At 44.5% G+C, this 17,028-nt stretch overlaps 1 protein-coding gene and 1 long non-coding RNA gene across 2 annotated transcripts in view; one reads left to right on the forward strand and one right to left on the reverse strand.

Moving 5' to 3' along the window:
- Positions 1-5,784, forward strand: part of LOC147035341 (uncharacterized) — a 37,718-nt gene extending 31,934 nt beyond the window's left edge. The window contains exon 3 of the long non-coding RNA XR_015062177.1: positions 5,347-5,784. This is a non-coding gene — a long non-coding RNA (uncharacterized LOC147035341). The remainder of the gene's footprint in view (positions 1-5,346) is intronic.
- LOC147035342 (digestive cysteine proteinase 2-like) overlaps positions 5,776-17,028 on the reverse strand; it is a 32,666-nt gene continuing 21,413 nt past the window's right edge. Inside the window, exons 7-11 of the mRNA XM_085896934.1 lie at positions 15,684-15,877; positions 15,263-15,354; positions 8,790-8,951; positions 8,470-8,659; positions 5,776-6,434 (exon numbers count right to left, since the gene is read on the reverse strand). Coding sequence (XP_085753060.1) covers positions 6,247-6,434; positions 8,470-8,659; positions 8,790-8,951; positions 15,263-15,354; positions 15,684-15,877 — 826 coding nt within the window. The 3' untranslated portion in view covers positions 5,776-6,246. The remainder of the gene's footprint in view (positions 6,435-8,469; positions 8,660-8,789; positions 8,952-15,262; positions 15,355-15,683; positions 15,878-17,028) is intronic.

A 17,028-nucleotide genomic window follows, 5' to 3' on the forward strand; every position in this document is an offset into this window, starting at 1 on the left:
GTGGTGAGGGTCTCATGGGTCAATTTTTCCTCCTGTTCCAAACGTTGAATGGACCGATTCACCTCTTCCCGCAGGATCTTCTGGGCCCGCACAACCTCCTCCAAGGCTCCGTCGCGAGTTTGTAGCTGCTCCTCAACCAACCCAGACACACTACTTACAAAAGACGACTCTACCAGGCCGTTATCCAAGACTTCATCTTGGCTCATAATTTCATCTTGTTCGTCCAAACGAGCCTCCAATCCTTTTACCTCCTCCGCCAAATTCATCCCTTACTTCCTCAGCTCTCCCCACTCTTCAACCTGCAGCTGCATACGAGCATCCACACAGGCACGATGACGTTCCAGGCTTTCATCCACTTTATCAACCCAAATGTTCGTTGCATCAATTTTATCTACCAATTTTTTTCGTATATTTTCCCCCTCCAATGTAATTTCTACCTTTGTTTCCTCCAATCTCGCCTCGAATTTACTTTGTATTTCTCCCAATTTAACATCCACACACTCCTGCATCTCAGTTTTCATTTTCTCCATCTTTTCCCCCAATTCATCCCTCATTAAATCAATCCGTGCACCCAACTGTACCCCCATTACCCCCAATTGATCTGTCATTTCTGCCCCCTGTGCCGTCATGTCTGCCCTCTGTGTCACAAATCGATTTTCCATTTGTGCCATCATTTCTGCCATTTGTGCCCCCTGTGCCGTCATTTCTGCCATTTCTGCCCCCCTGTGCCGTCATTTTTGCCCCCTGTGCTGTAATTGCACTCATTAAACGTTCCAACATTGTCCAGATCGTTATCGTGCCGGTTTCCGGCGCTGCCGGCTCCGTTACGGGCGATGAAGCACGGTCCCCGCTCGGAATGGGGGAGGTTCCGATCCTACCCCCGTCTCTCCCTTCTTCCCCCGACTCGCTGCCAGACACGTGGCCTTCCTCCTCAAACATCTGCACATCCACCATGGTGCAGAAGTCCCGTTTGCCGCCAATTAATTTAAATTTGAAAAATCCCACCAAAATTTTCCCGCGCTCGCGCACTTTTCTGTAGTAATTTTATATTCCAATTCGTGGCGAGATTTTAATCTTGGTATATTCTCCCGATACCAAATATAATTTAGAGGGGTTCGAACATCCAACACCCTGACACCAATGTGACGTCCACGGGACTTGAACAGTCCCGCCAATGTAGAATGAGCCGAAACGATGGAGGCGAAACCGTGGGAAACCGTGGTGCTGTCGACCTCCTGGTCCTGGCCCAAGTCCGCTCACAGCCGCCAGGGAACCAGTTCTGGTGCCAAATTGCGAGCAGGAGAGAGAGGCAGGTCCGCCCGCCGTTCGACCCCGTACTCCGAGTCAGCAGAACCCCAGAGCCAACCAAGGTGAGGCACGAGGCTCAGCAAGGCTCCAAGACACGATGAAGAACACGATCGAATCAGCACAACAACAAGTACGCTTCCCGCGCAACAGCCTCCACACCAAAAAAACACGATCTTTTTGTCCCGATCTTCTTCCTCTTCCTTTTCGACCCCGAACAGAACCTTTTTATCCTCCCGTCCTCGTCACTTCTAATCGAGCCATTTTACTGGCCCACCGCCGTCGCCTTCCGCCAATCGTGATCACGGGGCGGAGCCATCCGCAGCCCTGTCCTGTGACGTCACCGCCAGCCTCCAGGGACTACTAAAAGGGGTTTACGCAGACACACTTACCCTATCCCGTGTCCCTATCTAATTACGTGACAATTATCATTTCCCCCTTGAAGAAATGAACATTTACTCGACAACTTATCACCACTGAATTGCTACTTATTACATCGAGATTCTGGTAAACTTGAACAGCATGGCATACCTAATTAAACATCCTAATTACCCTTTGAATGCATACCCCCCCTCAAACGTAACAGTATTGTTGTGGTTGACGAAATTCACAAACCACCATTCAGGTCCCTTAGGTGAGATATCTCTGTAAGTATATGTGTAGTTAGGCCCAAACCCGTTGTTTCGAGGGAATAAATGTCATTCAGTCGGGCTGCGACTCTTCAGGATAGCCGTTTTTCTTTTACTATCTTTATTTTGGACCAGCCGCCATTACTACCACCACCAACCACGTCTCAACAGCCATCACACAACAACCACCAACCACAACGCCGCTTCACAACAACAACCACCAACCACAACGCCGCTTCACAACAACAACCACCAACCACAACGCCGCTTCACAACAACAACCACCAACCACAACGCCGCTTCACAACAACAGCCACGACCTTTACCGTCACAACTCGCCACCATCGCATCACCACCATTCTTGCGCCACTTGTGGGCACCGATACTGGACTCATGCAGGGCGTGCACCGAACAGCGTGTTCAGAAACATCACAGACTTTCCGAGAAAAACGGATCAAAAACGACTCATGCCCACTTCTGTTCCGTCCTATCGGCGAGCTGGGGCGATTTGGCCCCGCCTCCAGGGCGTTGGAGTGAGGACGCTATATGCAAATTCATGGATCAAAAAGCATTCACGCCCACTTTTCCTCGGTCCAATGGGGAGCCAGTTAGAGAGGTGAAGGGTCGGAGGCAGAGGGTCAAAGGTGAATGAGCGAAGCCACGGGGGATATAAACGGCCGCGCTCGCCAAACAGGGCAGTAGTTGTGGGTTCGGAGGGGAGAAGTCAAGAGTGAAGAGTTGGGACGAGCCAAGAGAGGAGACGGAGAGGGCGATTAGACGGAGCTGTGGAGAGGTGGCGGCGGCGAAGGCGGACGAGGGGGTGCTCGCGTCGGTGCCGGGAGCTGCAGAGGGAGAGGCCAGCAACGCGACCGAGGTCGAGGAGGAGACGCTCGTCGCGGGACCTGAGACAGGGTGATATCCTCCTCCCCCCCGAGCATCAACAACCCCCTCCTGTTTCCCCCCGCGCTGAGATAGTGCGACAAGGGGGCCCCTTTCCCACCCCCTACCAGACACTGTCCGCGAGGCCCGCAGAGTTGGGGCGCCACCGCCGCTCTGCGTCTCATCATCAGACGGGTAGGCCCGACACGGTCTCGGCCCCAGGCCCGCCTACCCCCCTCATCCTGGAGGGTGGTTCTTTTCTTTTGCTTTGGGTATACGTGTTGTCGGCGCCGTCTGTGAAGTAAAATTGTATAAGTGTTGCCGGGTGCTCGGTAGTCGGATAGCTCTGCATTGTTTTCTTCTTTTATATTTGCTTTTTGTGTAATATTGTGTTTCTTCTCCTTTTACATGTGCTTTTGGTGTAATTGTATATGTGTGCTTCCCGTTCATCGCGAAATAAATGTGAGTTATGTTGAACTGTTTTCCCGCTTCGCTTCGTCTTTTCTTTCATTGAATCTCCATCTTGCTTCACGTAAAGGGTTGGTCGTGGGCTAAAACGCCCAATAATTAATCGAACCGTCGAGGCCGACGAATAACACCACTCGGTTATCCCGATAGTACGGAACGGGTCGCTTAAAGTGGCCCGTGTCCGAAGTCGACCTGCGGCGAGGTGCGATCGCCCGGTCTACCCTCCGTGTCGGTACTTAGGTAGGTCGAATTTGGCGAGCAACCCTATCCCACGCGGGGGCCGATTGGCACGATTGTGGTGAGACCGAAAGGTCCACCCGTGACTAGTTCCCGGCGTTAGTCCGAGAGGGTCACGACTGGATTGTCCGTCCGGTGGGCGACGTGCCGCGATTCGAGTTACGTGGCCGTCCGCACGCCGGCGGGCGCGAATCCGCAACAGTATAATGCTAACTCATATAATTTATGTAAAACTTGGGTGTTTTCAGTAGTTTTGCAAAATGTATTTTTTGCACCATTTTCACCAAAAAATATTATCCTCATTCATGACCTGACTAAACCACAGGCCCAATGATGCTCATTCTATTTTCCTCAGTACTTGTATCGTCTCTGCTGTGTATGAATTTGCTTGGACTGTGACTTTTTGCTACAGAGAACGTGAAACATTGGTAACTCCCCCCCCCCCCCAATGATTTTTCCAAAATTAAAAATCGTACATATACCATGTAACGTATTCATTATAACCTGTGACATGTTGGTCTACAAGAGCTCAGTGTGGTTGTTGTGGTTCGATGTTTGGTATGTGGACCCATTGGTCAGACAGCTGCCACGACCCATCCACATTTGTCACTTCACTTCACCCACCATGGCATCAAAGCAAAATGTTTGCAGTCATGGTTTTATGGTGGGCAGAAGACATCAGGCCTGTAGGTCTCTGCTGATAATACACTGCCTGTTTGTTGTATGATTTCCATTGCCTTTGTTTGGTTGTGTTGTGTTGTAATAAGGGACCCTGAACAACAACAACAACAACAACAAAATAATAGTTGAAAAAAAAAATCAATATCGAATAAAAATTACTTGGGTTTAATCAAGCCTGTCAGCATGCATGTGGTACACGGCTCAAAAATAAGAAATTAAAAAAAAACCAGTCACCCCCAGGGTGACCAGTATCTTGCCAAAATGTGAACATGAGTGACTTATTTATTCGATTAAAGTTACTCAAAAAATAAGGATTTTGTCGACCTTGATGCTTGACCTTGACCTTTATATTTTCGTACGGTTAATGGTATCTCTCCAGGACTGTTGTACATGCAATATCAAGAGATTTTGATGAGAACTGACGTAATAAAATTTTCATGAAAAATCTGTTTTTTCGTTATGACGTCATCAAATGCCGTCATAGCGTCAAACTTTTGACAGATCTGGAAAGCACTTATCAAGCGCTTTCATGAGGTTTTACTCGATATGGTATCTAAGATTTCAAAATTTGACCTTGGGGTCAAAAACTTTTGACCTCCAGTGCTAACCATGAAGGTCAAGGCCGATCGCCACCAAAAATTAATCAGCTGAGCGCCAGACCATGAACTATATTCCCATGAAGTTTGAAGACGATCTGATTAAAATTACTCAAAAAATAAGGGTTTCGTCGACCCCTGATTTGCGACAAAGTGACCTTGAAAATTTTATGCGCTGAAAGGGACCTCTATAGGATTCTGATATGCAAAGTTACAAAAATTTCCAATGATAACTGTGCTCTGCAGAGTGAACGATACGTGATTACAGACTTAAAAAAAAATACAAGCTAACTAACACATCTTGCAAAAACTTCGTTTTGGCAAGATAAAAAGTATGCAATTTTTGGACAGCGCAATATTGGGGTTGCACAATGAATGTATGGTCATGTGATAAATCAGCTCAATACAACCGTGGCAGATGCAGACATGGATGAGAGGTGTCGAGTTCTTTTAATAGCATAGTAAATTTGTGTTTCCCCAATCAAACTGTTCATCTTTTGGAGTGCTCTAAATGTGTTTCCTAATCTGCCCGTCACCGGATTTTGTTTCAGGTTGTGACAACGCGGTCGTTGTTGATGTTTGAGATATGAAAAACCTGCAGAAAAGGCTAGTCTACAAGATGGCATACACCAATTTGATACCATCAGGTCTCTAAAAAAGTTTTTTTTGACAAGGGGTGGTGCACATCCTGGTTCACCTAATTAAACTGGTGTTCAGGGGTACACTTATCTCAGGTTAAACATGTTGAAAACTCTGGATGGGGAGGCACATTCTCTCCCGCTATTACGATAACTTATATCAAAGACAAAAGGATGTTATAATACAAACCTCGAATGCTCGGGGTATCTGGACAGAAGTTCACGTAGTCGAGACGCTTGGCTCAGTCATGTGAGCCCAGCAGATCATTTCCCTTTTTGAAATGTTCTCAAGTATGAACTTGATCTCCCTCCCCCAAAAGGAAATAAATAAATAGTACAACATTTGTGGTTCTTGGAGTTTTTGTATTTGTGAAACCATGGGAAAAAAAATACAACAACGCCTTATTATTAAAATTAACATCTCCTTGGAAAACATCCAAACAAAAATCACTCCCATACAAAGAAAGATGCAAAAAGTTCCACTTGACTATCGGCCAGCAAGCTGACTTCCAGTCATCAGTAAAGTCGTAGATCAATCATTTTTGAATGGCCTGGTTTTTACTCCTCCCAAGACCTGGAATTTACATTCGAAAAAATTAAAATAAAAAAAATTGTGCAAAGCAACCGATAGATGATACCTCAAAAATTACAAATATATTCCTCATTTATTCTGGCTGTGCAATCATTTTCACTTGATCTGCCTGATAAAACAAAATTGTAAAAGAAAAAGCAATTTATTTAAAGAAGCACAACACCCCAAAGACCATAAAAGTTTGTTCCAGTTGCTGGCAATGCAAAGAAAGGAATGATTGATCATTTTAAAACGACAAATGTAGCATCAGATGTGATTCCACAATTGTTGTCCTTCGTGGAGATGAGGAAGTAACCTGCGTTGCCCCAATAAGTAGACCACGAGTTTTTGACAAGCCAATATGGCTTTCCTTGCAACACACCATACCCGACGGCAAGCACTGCATGGTTCATTTCCTCCGCCTTGTTTTCTGTCAAGAGGGGCAAAAAATAATGACAGCGAGCGAGTGGTCAATTTGCTTCGACATTGACATTTAATCATTTTTAAAACCTCTACGATCCTGGTGTGTTTCTGGAAGGTGGAGTTTATACAAACTTTGTGCTATGAGAAAGGCAACATGGTGGTGTAGGAAACATGGTGGTGTAGGCAACATGCACATCCCTCAAAAAAACCACCACGTTTCAACGCATTCCATCTGACAAACACACGCATGTTTCTATGCATTCCCCTCACATTTGTGATCAGTATAGTTAGGGTTTTAATGCCTAAACCCTGTACATTTTACTCATTATTTTGCACATCCAACATGGTGCCCACCAATAGTTGCATAGGGTAAGTCCAAATATACAGAACAAGGGGAGGGAGATGGTTATTTATTCGAGGAGGAGGAGATTGGGACCATATTCTGTGCAGAGCGTTGGTGCTGCCCAAGCAGTCTCCTTGGCTATTGAACACAATCCTGGACGGGTTTCCACTCCAACACAGGATACCAGCAAGCTGGCACTCATTTTGCCGACCTCGGAAGGATGACAGGCAGAGTTCACCCCACTTGGTATTAATTCAACAGCTGAGCGGGATCCAAAGCCCGCCACCCTAACCATTAAGCCAACACCAGGCATATTTATTAAAGTTAGGGTGCAATGTGGGATAAGGACAATGCCATAAATTAAAAAATTTTTATGAACATCCATTAACTGGAATTATTGTTTTTCCAGAGCACCAATGGTCCCGACCATTCTGGATCTGGAAAAAAAGTGGTTCAATTGTATTGCAAAGAATTGGTGTATTTTAGACCAATTCATACAACTTTGATTTATTTTTATTTTTAGCTGAAGATCCAGTTTTCCAAATATTCTGTCCAGCAGTGCAGAAATACATTAGCAGGAATGATAATTCACCCACCTCTTACAATTCCCCACAAATGTAAAAGTAAAAGCATAAGTTGGAGGTTGCCATCCCAACTTAGTAGAACATTTCCATAAACAACCAGAGTACAACCACCATTTTTCATGTTATTTCGGCCAGCAGTTTAGGAGTGCATAAAATACAGAGCACGTATGTGAATTGGCCAAGTAGTCTTCAATTCTGTAAAGTTTTCATGCAGTGATACCATTATAAAGTGGTGGGACTTGTAATACACTCTCCCACTGGGATCGGCCGCACACGACACACGTATACAAATATCATTTGCATCTTCCCTCCTTCCTGAACCCACCAAGATTATTTAATGCCCAAAACCTTCCAGGGAACACCCCACGTACAACCATCACATTTTAATTCATTCAGTCCAGCGGTTTAGGAGTGCATACATACAGTACATGCGCACGCACACACATAGCTCATGCCAGTGTCAGTCTGCATCGGCAGACAAACTGAATCATGGGTTTTATCAATTGAAGGGTGACAAAGTTGTGGTAATCACTGCAGAAAGCAAAGTCAAGGTGATATTTTGAAGCAGTTCATGACTGATATTTGTTTTGTATTGTACCATGAACTTCTATTCAAGCTGCAACTTCAATCAACTAACCTAAGGTGGCAACGATTCAGAAAGATCAATCCAAAAAAATATGCAGTCAGGTGGCTTCAAAATGCATCTGCCCAAACAGCTTCCCCAAAATAAAACTCCAAATAAATTGAAGCTGAAAGTGGAAGGGAAGGTAGGAGAAGATGGAGAAAGAAAAAAAAAACCCAAAATATCATCATCAACAACCCCCCCCCTCACCCCACAAAAAATAACAGGAAAGGTGGTAAAGGTTGCATCTATAAAAATAATTTGATACAATAGAAGTCCAAGTGAAACTCGAATCAATTTACTTTGGCTCAAAAATCCAAGTGGAGATTACATTTGGTGCAAGAGGAAGAAAATATCAGCCAGGTTCCCACAAATCTGATGAAGCTTCTTAAATTATCAACTTGGAGCAGCACAGTAAAGTCAGGTGTAGAGTTCCAGGTATGGAGATAAATGGTATGACCATGACCAAAACAGTCCATGGAATAATACTTACTGCATTTTGGCTCATAATAGATGCCATTCTCGTAAAAGGTAAAGGACCGTTGCATGGCGTCCATGCTCACCGCCGTTGGCCCGTGTTTGAACAAAGCAATTCGGAGGGCTTGAGCATCACCGGAAGTCACGTTTACGTAGTTTTCGATTTGGGCGACTTGCTCACTGCTGTTGTAATGACAGAAGCCATTCTGGGAAATAGGCAACAAGGAAAAAAAAAAAGGCAAAAGATGTTTTGCTTGATAATTTCAATGTAATAATTAATGAATCCACAGATTTTGAATTTGGAGTGTCAGTTAACGGTCACACTTCTTCAAGTACCTCTCCCATATAAGAACCATAAGATTCCGCTGTGCAGATACCACCATGGCGCTTGATCCACTCGTAGCCCCGCCATTCTTCTCCACCATCACACCCATTGTTACCAAATCCCCACGTGCAATCCATCAGCATTTGCTGTGACAACTTCACAAGCTTCCCCGTCTTGCATGGGGAAACAGAAAAATGGAAGGAGATGGATTAATTAGGGTGGGGGGGGGGGGAATGTATTCTTGTCGCGTTTAATTTTTTTATAAATCAAAGAAATTATGCCAAAGCTAAAAACAATAAATAGGACAACTTGGCAAACAAATCAACTTCGATGCAACGCTGCCAAAATGTTTTATTTTTTATCACTTTTTTTGGTATTACAGAGTCGAGGCTCATGGAAGAACGCAGAATGGATCAGGGCAAAACAGAACAAAAGGAACAGCAGAAAGAGAAGGGGGAATAAGGTCGAAGGAGAAAGTTTTGGAGGCTGCTCCAAAATCTCCCCCAACAAAACGTTGCAGGGTTTTCGAGGTGTAAAAAGAAAAAAGGAGCCCAATTGTTACCATCAAAAAAAAAAAAATATATATATATATCGTCTTTTTTTTGTATATATAGTTGAAGCTCGTGGATGGATGGATGACATTTAAGAGAATGTTGAAATTGGTTCCACGGGTGGTGGGGTTAAAAAAAAAACAAGAAAAGAAAAGAGGAACGAAAGTGCAGGTGAGCAGTGTTTCCTGGATTTCGGTAGTTTCACCAGGAGAGGGTTGGTGGTGTGGACCGTGTGAGCCCTGCAGAAACATGGGGGGGGGGGGTGACACAAAGCATGGCAAGAGCAGATGGTGCAAGACCAGAAAAGAGACGGTATAAGACGGAGACCACCGACCTGTCTGCGATGACAAAGTGATAGAGGCCCATCGACTCAGCTTCATTGTGGGACATTCTATTAATCTTCCAATTAAGTTTATCCATCATTTAACAATTACTTCAAAAATTTGGATTTGTCAGTATTCAGTTGTAAGCATACCAGACAGTTGCTACAACCCTATCAGAAAAAAAAACAACAAAAAATTAGTCGCCAAAAAATAAATACTGAAAATCAAGTCCACTGGCAACTATGATGATCAACTTTATATTCATTAAAACTTAGGAATCAAATATGCCATGATGCTTCTTGTAAGAGGCCATTAAACAATGCATAAAACACCATGAACGACATTCATGGCCTTAATGTACTACACAAGAAAGAAAACTTTTATTTTCCAAAACTGTCCTGGACTTTGTTGTGAAGTGGTTCAAATTTGACCTGAACTTTTGCAGATGCTCAGAATATATGTATTTTACAAAAAAGGTATTTTCATTACTTTCCAAGGTATTCTCCACCCTTGGATTACAGAGATAGTGGACAAAAAATAAATGGGGAAAAAAACTGTAAAATCAATTAATAGGGTGTTGGGCCACCACGGTCTGCATGCACTGTGGCATGGAGTCCACCAGCATGTGGAATTCTGCAGGAGGGATGCGGCACCATTCTTCTCCGAGAAAGTCAATCAATTCACACCTGTTTGGTGGAGGTGAAAAACGGTCTCAGGATTCGTTCCAGAATATCCCTTAAATGCTCAATTGGGTTCAGATCTGGTGACTGAGAAGGACATGACATATGGATAACATCAGTGCCATGCTCATGAAACCACTGGGCGACCACAAGTGATCTGTGGATGGGGGCAATGTCATCCTGGATGTGAAGACACCATTCCCGGAAAGAAAGAAAAGCTGCAAAATGGGGTGAAGATGATCTCTCAGTACCATTAAGTTGCGATTGGCATTGACATTGCCTTCAAAGAGAATGACTGCACCCACACCATTCCAGGTAAATGTGCCCCACATTACACAACCACCAGAACCCTTCACTGTTGGGAACCAAACACTCAGGGTTGTACAGTTCTTTAGGTTGGCACCACACGTGCACTTGTCCGTTTGAGAACATGGTGACGGATGATTCATCGGACCATATCACATTTCTCCACTGCTCGGTAATCCATTGCCTGTGCTCTTTGCACCACTTGACTGGCAAATGTTCATTGCCAGGTGTGATGAGCGATTTGTGCACTGCAACCCGACTTGGGTATCCTGCTCTGTGGAGTTCTCGGCGGACCGTTTTTGATGAAACTGGCTGCTCGTGCCCCCGTTGAAATATAAAGTCAATCGATTTGCAACTGCTCGCCTGCTTTGCCTTGCACTTCAAATTAATGCATAGATGTCACGATCCTGGAGTATGTGCTTCCGCCCACTGTTGACCTTTGCTGATGATGTCTTTCCCTTGGAGTTCCATGCCGACATCACCTTGGCCACTGTTGCTCGTGAAACATCAGTAAGTTGAGCTCTGTCACTGAAGCTCCTGCAAAACACACCCAACAATCGCCCCTCTTTCAAAGTCCATGAAGCCTCCTCTTGCAGCCATGCGAGCTATAATTATAGGCACCCAGGCCTGTGTAGAATTTTTACACATGTCTCTCAGCATACTGGGATGTTATTTGTTTCATTAACACATGGGTCACACCTGTGGGGAAGCTGTTGCTTTCAATATAATTGGTGCCCACACCAATTGTACATGCAACATATCCCATCATAGCCAAAGCATTCATAAGCCTTCACTCTTGCCGTCATTTGGACTGCGTAACAAGTGCAGGACTTCATTATTAATAGCCCCTTTCAAAAACTTTGAGCTGCCAAGTTCTGACTTAAAATACATATCTCATTGACAAGCAATAATGAACATAGGGCACAGCAAATAATCAAAATTGTCAATAGTTTTTGGTCGACCAGAAATTATTTATAACTAGTAAAGGTGCCCGTCTTCGACGGGCGTCACTGGCAACATATTGTAAAAGACAAATAGCATAAATGTATTTTAAACAATATATTATATCATTTTTATCCATTGATTGATGAGGATGTTCAATATCACTGTTAGGATCAAGGCTCGGGCTTGGACTTTGGGGGGGGATGCGTGCAACAGAATTTATCAGAGGAGTGACTTGAGGAGTCTTCATATTCCTTGTTATTATTGGCATCTGCCATCACGATCAAACTCTTACTTGTGAGATGGTTGAAGTACTTTTACGGAGCGGTAGACTCAAGGCTCACTGAAGCACTGAAGGCTCGAAGGCTATTTCTGTCGGTTCAAATTTCAAGGATCAAGCGGCCATTGTTGTTCAATTCAAGTTGGGTTGCCAGATTTTTATGTGCACGTGCTCAATCCCGCACCCACCCGGAAAAGATCCAAGTACACTGTCAGTACTCATCTCCACACTAAAACGATGATCATGATTTTGGGTTTAACCGTAACTGACCGGGCGATACTTTGTTGGCAGTTGGTCAGGCTGGGCAGCGGGTATCGGTCGATGAAAATTTCAAAACGGCAACCATGTATAAAAAAAGCAAAGAAATACTTTGTACTTAGTCAGAAAGTCATGGTTTTGTGAAGAAACTACGGCACATGGAAAGTGCAAATTAGTCAGGTATGAACTCAACTGTTTTCTCCCCAAATCGAGCATGATTCTATGAGCCGAACTCATCTTAGTGGTCCTCTAAAAAATGGGAAACATTTTTATTTCTTTTTTGTGCAATAATCCTCCCATTTTGCAAATGGAGTTTTTGAACTGTTTAACTCCCATAATCATCAAAACGAATTTTGAGGGGCCTCTTAAGGAAGACAATAATATCATTACCATATATGTCAAAGCTCGTTTCATTTCATGCAGTAACAAAAATCTGATGGTGGAACAAAAAAAGGGGCGTGCCAAAATATTAATATAGATTACTTGCTCTACCCTCTGGCATCTGGATTTTGAGCACGTGCATAAAAGGTAGAAAAGTATCAATAATGGGTAATGGTTGCAAACAAGACTGATGCGTGTCCGCATCCTGCATCAAGTCGGGGCAGAGGTGGTGTGCACACTTAGAGAATCTGGATATCCCTCATAGCAGCAGCAGTTCGAGCCTGTCCCATGAGGGAAAAGCCATCCCACAAACAACTCTGGGCATGAATGTCCAGACAACGTCAGTGACACTGCTCCTACAACACCAGCCTACAATGCTGTTCCTACACTCACCTCGACAACAATGACCACCACCACGACTACAACCCCAACCAACTTTGAGACCATCTTCGACTGCTGGTTTTTATCCTCCAAACCCACAGTGGAGTTCACCCAACGAGAAGAAGCCACAGTACCGTCAAGGCAGCCCGAGGCTGCAAGCACCCTTAAAATTCAAGAGTTTCAGAGAGGTGATTTTTTTTTTTTTTTTTGTATACCTTGGTCGAGGCTCGTATGAGAGCTAACACACAGCTCACAGCAAGGAGGCATGAGACAAGAGGGGCGGGAGTGGAAGGGACAAAACAGTGGGGAACAGACACATTAGGTGAACTGTGGAAGGGAGAGGGATGGGGATGGGACGGGGAACATGGCGAAGAGAAGATGGACATTTCAGGGACTTTCAGGAAGGAAAGCAGGAGAAATGAAGGAAGTGGGCTTGGGTGGATTATCGGGGGTAGAAAAGATCGAGGATTTGGATGGGGGAAGATAAGAGGTGGTGGTGAACAGCTGTTTTGAAAGCCTGGAGTGAAGAATGGGAAAGAATAGAGTGAGGAAGTTTATTCCAAAGGCGGGAAAAAAGAGGAATGAAAGAGTGAAGATGAGCAGTGATTCGTGATTTTGGTAGTTTTACCAGAAGGGGGTTGTTGGCGGACCTTGAGCGCCCTGTGGAAATGTGGTGGGGACAAATCACAGAGAGAGCAGGGGGGCAAGGCTGGAGAGGAGTCGGTAGAAGACAGAAAGACCACCGACCAACCTGCGGTGATTGAGTGAGAGGCCCAAAGACTCAGCTTCATTGCGGGAGATGCCGATGATCTTAAATGCCCTGGTTTCGACAGCGTGAAGCCGAGAAAGGTGGGAGGCAGGAGCACCAGCCCAGAGGGGAGAGCAGTACTCCATCAGGCTACGGACAAAAGCTTTGTAAGTGGTCAGGAGCTCAAGAGGGCCGAGGAAGGACTTTGCACGACGGAGGATTCCCAGTCGGCGACTGGCTTTTGAGGCGAGGTTGGAAATGTGACTTTCCCAGGAAAGGTCATGGCAGATAGTGAGACCTAGAAGCTTGAAAGAAAAGACTTCTTCCAGAGGATTGTTGAGAAAGTGGATGGGGGGTTTTGTAAACGGTCCTTTCGAAGAGACATAGTGAGAGTGTGAGATTTGTCTGGATTGAAAGACATGTTCCACGTGTTGGACCAGTTTGTGATTTTATCCAGATCTGCAGTGAGTGAAGAAGCTGCTGCTTGCCGGTCTGAGGGATGACAGATGGTACGGCAGAGGGTGGAGTCGTCGGCAAAGAGAAATAGAGGATTTTCCAGAGAGTCCGAGAGATCATTGATGAAAACCAGAAAAAGAACAGGGCCCAGAACGCTACCTTGAGGAACTCCAGCCTGCACAGGAAGAGGGGATGAAAGAACTCCATTTAGGGCCACACGTTGACTGCGACAGGAGAGGAAGTCTGCGAGCCATGAGTGGAGATGGCCTTCAATACCATGGGAAGAGAGTTTGGTGAGTAGGGCAGGGTGCCAGACTGTGTCAAAAGCACGTGATATGTCCAGGGATACGGCTCGGATTTCCTGTCTGGCATTGAGGACCTCCATCCATTGATGGGAGAGCAGAAGCAGCATATCCAGGGAAGAGTGACCTGGTCTGAAACCAAATTGATGATTGGAAATCAAGCCATTGGAGAAGAGGAAGGATTTCATATCTGAGGCGATGATGGATTCCATAACCTTGCTGATGATTGGGAGAAGGCTGATTGGTCTGTAGTTACAGGGATCTGTTTTTGCACCTTTTTTATGCAGGGCAGTGATGTTAGCAGATTTCCAAGCAGATGGCAGATGACCTTGGGCAAATGAGAGGGTGAATAGAACAGAGAGTGGGTGAGCAAGAGCAGAAGAGCAGGCTTTGAGGACACGTGGGCTGATGCCGTCTGGACCGGTTGCAGAATCTGACTCGAGGTTTGAAAGCAAGGGTTGTTGGGTGGAAAGACGAGATCAATACCACCTGAAGTCAGCACAGGGATTGGGGGGTGGGGGGGAAGCAAGATCCTACCCTTGTACTCTCACGCCCTGTCGTCAATACTCGAACCACTTTAAAGCAACTTAACCCTTTTATGCTGCCAATTATTAACATAGCCAATCAACTCATAAATAAGGGGAGGGGGAACACATGATAAAACTTCAATGCACAAAGCAGACTTACAAATCCTATATAACCCATCCCTCACACACGACAATATAAACTCAAATGCAGCTCCTTCATGAGTCTCACCTGTAATAATAAAAATACAATTTTTAATCTTTATACATTACTCTTACAAGCAGAAGTCGAGGGCAAATGTGAACCAAGTGAAAATCACAAGTCATTGTAAGATATGGTCTGTGTCCTTACCTTGAGAAACAGTGCTCCCTCCAAGGTTCCTGTTGAGGCAAAGCTCCAGCAGGACCCACATATGGCTTGATCCTTCACCGGCGTGACTGCACCTACCCAAAATATAAACAACCTCCATTTTTACAACAGCACCATTCCACCAAAATTGGAGTGTTGCCATTCCAATTTCATCATCAAACTATCTGACCACAATTTGCATGACATTGCAGGTTACAGGTCCATCACCGACAAGATCACCCTGACTTGACGACAACTTTGACACAGAAATAGTTTGTTTCACCATTCAAATTGGTTCTTCAACTGCAATATCCAATTATTACCTAAAATGATGTAAGCTTACCAACTCAATCCTGATGAGCTTATACAAATCAGGACATCACAAAAGTCATCAGTTGGTGGAAGCATTGCCTCCATAACCTACCATAGAGGCGCCAATCAAGGTTCTCGGGCGGCTCAACGCCCGCATACAACTTGGCTGGGAATGGAAGTCCACCATTTGGACCAGGGCTGGGTTTATGGCCAAGTATGCTTTGGACCTCATTGCGCAAGTAGTCTGTTAGGTGGTTCATGCCCACACGAAATGAACTCTGGGCACGATTGGTCGAGTGAATAAACCTGCGGAATGAAGATCCACCAAGAAAGAGCAACAGTAAAATTACTATAATCATCCAATATATATATATATATATATATATATATATATATATATATATATATATATATATATATATATATATATATATATATATATATATATATATATTTTGTGAGAGATTTTGAATATCGAATCGTGAGTCAACGGTGGGAGGAATTGAGGAAACCCAGAGAGCCAGGGTGACTTATCAGATCATTTTAAACAGAAGTGTAGCATTTATGCATTTCAAATGTAGTTCACAATCATCTATCCCACGTCCTCACAAATCATTGGGCCACAATACTGACATTTTTATGGGCAAATAGACCCCGATCTCATCTTTGGCCAAAGTTATGGCAGGAATTTAGAATTTGTTTAGGATGCCAGAGATAGCTCCCCTACTGTTCGTCAAAAACACACTGTGATCTTAAACGTCCACCAGCAATCAATCACACTCGCAATCCATCCATCGATTGTGACCATACTCTGTGCAGAGCGTTGCTGCTGCGTAAGCAGTCTCCTGGGCTATTGGACATAATCCTGGACGGGTTGCCACTCCGACACAGGATACTAGCAAGCTGGCACTCATTTTGCCGACAGAAGGATGATGGTATTAATTCAACAGCTGAGTTGGAGTTGAACTCAGGATCCTTGGATGCCAAGCCTACCACCCTAACCATTAAGCCAACACCAGGTATAAACCAACAGGCATGACCTCAGCACAACACCCAAGAGACTGCGCATTCATCGATAAAATTCCTTGCTTGTGAAACACCAATCCAATAGTATATGCAGTATTTGGGTCGAGAACAGGACTCGGACTAGACAACTTGGAGGCAAGTACGCAACCTCTGAAGCATCTTGTCAGACACAATTCGAGTTCAAGCATGACAAATACGAGAATGAATTTAAGTGCAAAACGTTTTCTCAAAATCCTCCGAAATTTTGTGCAACTCAAGTTATGGAATGGAATAGTACAATAAAAAGATGTGAAACCGCTTCATTGTCTGGCTATGTCCTTCCTCCCTTCAAAAATGAAGGATAAAAACCTTTCTAACCCACAGCGTTTGATTCTAAAAGGTTTCGTTTGTTTTTGGCTTTGCCTATTTCATGTTAAAAAAAAAAAATGCCA

Source organism: Eptatretus burgeri, chromosome 1, assembly GCF_056783735.1.
Source record: "Eptatretus burgeri isolate ZD-2024b chromosome 1, Ebu_testis_v1, whole genome shotgun sequence".
NCBI lineage: Eukaryota > Metazoa > Chordata > Myxini > Myxiniformes > Myxinidae > Eptatretus > Eptatretus burgeri.